Source organism: Leptonychotes weddellii, chromosome 1 (assembly GCF_054177405.1).
Source record: "Leptonychotes weddellii isolate Sample4059 chromosome 1, ASM5417740v2, whole genome shotgun sequence".
NCBI lineage: Eukaryota > Metazoa > Chordata > Mammalia > Carnivora > Phocidae > Leptonychotes > Leptonychotes weddellii.
In genome coordinates this window covers 183,317,806-183,323,417 of record NC_138369.1, presented here as the reverse complement: position 1 = coordinate 183,323,417, position 5,612 = coordinate 183,317,806, and the positions used below count along the sequence as shown (strand labels likewise).

Here is a 5,612-nt window from a genome sequence, read left to right as displayed (position 1 = left end):
TAAAGATTTTATTTATTTATTTGAGAGAGAGAGAATGAGAGAGAGCACATGAAAGGGGGGAGGGTCAAAGGGAGAAGCAGACTCCCCGCTGAGCAGGGAGCCCGATGCGGGACTCGATCCAGGGACTCCAGGATCATGACCTGAGCTGAAGGCAGTCGCTTAACCAACTGAGCCACCCAGGCGCCCTGTTGTTGTTGTTTTTAAGATTTTATTTATTTATTTGAGAGAGAGAGTGAGCGAGACAGAGAGTGAGCACAAGTGGGGGAGGGGCAGAGGGAGAGGGAGAAGCAGGCTCCGTGCTGAGCAGGGAGCCCGATGTGGGGCTCAATCCCAGGTCCCTGGGGCGAAGGCAGACAATTAACCGACTGAGCCACTCAGGCGCCCCTGAAGTCTCTGTTTTTAAAAATATTTTCCGAGTACAGGTCTACCACAATTCATTTGCTCTATTTAATATCTAGGTTGTTTCCAGAATAAAATATTTTTTTAAGTTGCTACAACTCTAAATCTTTTAAATCTCTATCCTTACTGCCATGCTAAGAATTTCTCCACCTCAGCATCATATACAATATTTCATCTTAGTACTGTTATAGTTTTTCACATGTATCTTGTAACTGGCCACCTTTTAAAATTTCTCTTCTTGGTTCCACTATTTTTCAGTTCACTCTCGGGTCCTCTAAAGGGCAGCAATCATGTTTCTGCAAATAACAATAATTTGTTTTTTCCTTTTTAATATTTATGACTCTCGGTTCTTTCCTTGTTTTTGCCCCCACCCCCACCCCACCCCCACCGCCATTGCCTAGATCTAGAACACCTATTTTAAAAGCTCATTTCCAGCTCCAATGTGCAATTAAATTTGGGGGAAAAGAGAGAAGTACCGCACCAGTTAAATAACAACTGTCAAGTTGGAAGAGAGGAAACAGTAGGTTGAAAGCCTGATTCAAAACTAATTATTTAATTCAGCCAAGGTGGCCACAGTGTACTTTGTGGGGCCAAGCTGGGGTTGGACGGAGGAGATGGCTTACGTGGAGGGAGATGGGTTACTATAAGGGGTCTGAGCAAATCAGTAAATGTATTGATGATGAGAGGGAGGTTTCTCATAGAAAAGAAGTTGTAAGTATAGAAAGGGGGAAGGCTAGAATCAATTCTGTGGTATAAGATTAGAACAGGACGCATCAGTGTGAGCTCATGGGTTTTAACATGCATTATTATCTACATGGATTGATCTAGAAATAAATATAAAGGTATGTGTGTACACTTACATATAAGCATGTACGTATGAATATACATATGTGTATTTCCTGACTCGGCCACTGAGAGACCCAAAAGGCAGTAACACCCTAACAGCAATGAGCACACCGGCGCCCAGATCTGGGTTGCTAAAGTCTCCACGAAAGGGAACCAGATCTAAAACCTCTCTCCGGGAGCCATCCCCCCTATGGTTATATAATCACAGGTTTAGAGGATGTCTGGGTCTGCTCATTCATATTACAGATAGAAACACTGAAACCCTATTTTTTTTCTTTTGGTATTGGCTTCATGATGGCTTTTTGAGGATGGGTGGTAGGCATGACATTTCTTTCTCTTTCCTGCTGGGAAAATTGAGGCATGAAGGCATTATACCTCTATTAAGAAAAGAACCAAAGAACTGAGCTTTCATTTTCCAACTTATGAGGTAAAAGCCACTTGGTCACACAGCTGAAGACTGTATATTATTAGCTCTTTTCACAATGAACAGCTTTTCTTTCTGAGTTACCAAGCAGATACTTCCAACATCCCCTTGGTGTATGATTCTACACAACAGATACCAGGTACGTTGGCTGGGGGATCTTGCCCGTGACCCTGGATCCCTGAAATGCTGAGAAAGCGTTCCTCTGCTTGAAAAGGCAAGATGGGTACTTACATTTTTAATGATCAGTGGGTATCTTGTTACCCGTTGCATAGGCTTCAGTATAAAACTGGAGAGAGGCATCCCTTTACATCGAGGGTCCATTGCCAGCCTCTGAAATGAGAGAGTTTTTTAAATGTCCTTAAGAAATCTGCAAAGTCCATTCAGGGACATCCGCTCCCCCCGCCCCATCACATTGTCTCATTTATCTGGACGAGAACAGAGGAGCCTGGCGTTGGAAGGGCCTGACTCGATATCCTGGTCCAGGACGATGGCGATTGGAGACCCACCCCCTCCCTGGGACACACAGTCCCTCCCTTACAGAGATGAGATTCTGGCTCTACAGAGAATATTTCTTCTGTATATCTGCCAGACCTTTTTAACAGCCCCGAGAGGAAGAAGAAACACGAGGCTGTAGAGTTAGAATAGAAACTCCCCTTAAGTCCCAGAGATGCCAGAGGGGCTGAATCTCATTGTCTCGTTCGGATGGAGCCCGCACACACCTGTGGGAGCCCCAGGCAGGTGGGGACAGTGGTGCTGAGACAGGAGGGGGGCAAAGGACTACAACCTCAAGTCTTGCGGGTTGTCCCCACCCTAGACCACCTGTCCCTTTTGTCAATTCAGCCAGAGGAAAGGGTCCTATCCCAAAAGATGATCCCGTCTGTAACTCACAGGGATTATGTGGTGACTCAGCTCTCAAAGGCACTGGCCAGGTTTAACACCTTAGAAACGGGCAGTTGCCATGACCTAGGCCCCAGGTCCTGGGAGGTGTCAGCTTCCCAACCTGCTCCTGCCATGGACATCATCATTCCAGGAACACCTCATACCTGGCAAAGGCGTGTCAAACCCCCACAAGGGTGAGGCGAGGAGAGGTGATGAGGGAGGGGAAACAGGCCCCCTGTCCTGGGTGGTGTCAGCATTTCCCTCAAGCTCAAGTGCATCCAGTGATGAATTCATCCTGCCTTGTGTCCGGGGAGGACCGGCCCTTGGCTGAAAGCCCAGGTGGCCCAGCATCTGCTCTCCAGTCTCTAGACCACCCTGGGCCTACTTTTTACCAATATTTCTCCCCTTCGAATGACTTTAGAATGCCCCCCCCCTCCCCATTCATCGGCTAACAAATCAAAGCATTTAATGTTGAGAAACACCAGGGGAAAAGGAAAGAACAAGCATGTGGGATGCTGCAATCAAGGAGAGATCTCACAATGATGATTCCACAAACGTGCTTAGTGGTGGGGGAGGGAATGGCCTGCCCCCAAGTGCACAAGGTACAAAGAGAAGCCTGCTGTTAGTATTATTGGTCTACTCACCAAAATGTAACTGAGGTTCCGCAAAAGTTATTTGATTCTTTCTCTGGGAGACACGGAGGCTGAGTGGACCAGTGGGGCCAGCGGGGACCTGCCCTGGCCAAGGCCAAGTCCCAAGGCCTGCAGCCCCCAGCAGCATGGGGCCCACCTCCTCAGATGTCCCTTGGGGGACACATGGCTCTCGAGACCCCTATTATCCCCCGAGGCAGAGGTCCTGGCATCCCACACTCACCCCCACACGCTTTTTAGAGCTCGAGGCCAACCACAAAAACCAACTGGAAAAGGAACAAAGGGTCCCTTGAGATTCCCGGCCATTCCCTCTGCAGCAAAGAACGGGGGGTGCTCAGACCAAACAGAATGGGGCACCTCAGATGCACCAGCCCCGCTGGGCCTGACAAATGAGATCGAAGATTTGAACCTGCATCCAAATAACACCGCTAACACGGGGACCACAGGTCAGCGTTTCCGGGTGCAGGCTGGCCCCTCCTCTCCAAGCCCAGCCCTTTGGTCAAAGCCCCACCTGCCGGCCCGCGGCAGGCCCCTAGTGCTCGGCCAAGACCTCGGCCCCACTGGCTGTTTTTAGCAGGAATATGCTGGCAGGCTTGAATTCGCTCCTCGCACACCCAGCTGCCCTGCGTCAGCCACTGAGGGGCCGGGACTTGGCTGAGCCTGGACTCCTTACTTTGACAAACTCCTTGAAGTCCGGGGCCTCGTCTGTCTTCTGCTGGATCAGGGCAGCTCCGTTGAGCTGACAGCTGCAGAAGCGAATGTAGGGCTGCATATGCAGCAGCTGGGCGGTCAGGATGTCGCCGATCATCTTCACGGGCATTTTCTCCCCTGACATCTTCTTGCGGACCCGCAGCGCTCTGCACGGGGACACGGGAAGTGAGCCCCCTGCCTTCACACTAGCCGCCGGTGACGGGGCGCACTTTGAGGCCATACAGAAACAGAACGTGTGGGAGGGGCACAAACCCAGGGCCACTAAAGGATCTACTGGGGGAGACAAGGAACAGAAAAGAAGCACGTCCGGTGCTACAGAGAGGTATCACCAGGGCAGTTTTCCTTGGCCTGATGGCTGTCTGCTGGTTCTTTTTTTTTTTTAAAGATTTTATTTATTTGAGAGAGAGAATGAGACAGAGAGCATGAGAGGGAGGAGGGTCAGAGGGAGAAGCAGACTCCCTGCCGAGCAGGGAGCCCGATGCGGGACTCGATCCCGGGACTCCAGGATCATGACCTGAGCCGAAGGCAGTCGCTTAACCAACTGAGCCACCCAGACGCCCCTGGCCTGGAACTTCTTCTTTTGTTTTTTTTTTAAAGATTTTATTTATTTATTTGAGAGAGAATGAGAGAGAGCGAGCACATGAGAGGGGGGAGGGTCAGAGGGAGAGGCAGACTCCCCGCTGAGCAGGGAACCCGATGCGGGACTCGATCCCGGGACTCCGGGATCATGACCTGAGCCGAAGGCAGCCGCTTAACCGACTGAGCCACCCAGGCGCCCTGTCTGCTGGTTCTTAGGAGTAACTTTTCAGAGACATCTTTGCTGAACAAGTCAGCATGAAAAATATACTTTTCTTTCTTATGGAGAAATAGGGGATCATTTCTCTCGTAAGTCAGACAGGATCCCTGTGTCGACGTCTCACTTTATGGATTATCTGTGGTCTAAGTCCCAGGCTACTATGGCCCAGCACTGAGTCTGTTCCCAGCCAATGTCACCCGAGGGAAGCTACCGTTGCCAAGGGACATAGAGGCTCATTTTCAGACTAAACAGAACATAATTAAGATGGTAAATCAACTGCTGCAGAGAAATAATCCCATTATGTTCACCAAAGCCCGGGATAAATGGTTGTCTGAACTATCTGTGCTGTTCACTGCTTCATCGCTGTGGCTAATTTGAACTTGACTGGGTTAGGAAGTTCTGAAGAGAGAAGCCTATTTATATGATAATGGACCAGTGAACCCAAACAATTCATCTCCTGGAAGTTGAGAAGAGACTGAAAGGGCTGGGAGGTGTTTGTTCTGAGATCCAGCTGCAGTCGGAGTGTTGAGGGCCATGAGAGCCAGGACTGTGCAATCCACCCAACTCCAGTATGTGAGCTCCTAACACCAGCCTCTAGAGGGCACATCACTGAGCCTCTACACAGCAAGGAGAGCGATGCGCTAGGAGGGCAGGACCACAACACCGGAGGCCATGAGTGTGTTCTGCCTCCCCCAGTGATGGTGGATGGATGGATGGATGGTTGCATGGATGGATGGATGGGTGGATGGATGAATGGATGGGTGGGTGGATGAATGGATGGGTGGGTGGATGGGTGGATGGGTGGATGGGTGGATGGATGGATGGATCAGTGGATGGATGGGTGGGTGGATGGATGGGTGGATGGATGGATGGATGGATGGATGGATGGATGGATGGGTGGATGGGT

At 50.1% G+C, this 5,612-nt stretch overlaps 1 protein-coding gene across 1 annotated transcript in view; it reads right to left on the bottom strand.

Moving 5' to 3' along the window:
- ITSN1 (intersectin 1) overlaps nt 1–5,612 on the bottom strand; it is a 203,945-nt gene that overhangs the window by 22,128 nt on the left and 176,205 nt on the right. The window contains exons 27-28 of the mRNA XM_081819518.1: nt 3,872–4,055; nt 1,901–1,999 (exon numbers count right to left, since the gene is read on the bottom strand). Coding sequence (XP_081675644.1) covers nt 1,901–1,999; nt 3,872–4,055 — 283 coding nt within the window. The remainder of the gene's footprint in view (nt 1–1,900; nt 2,000–3,871; nt 4,056–5,612) is intronic.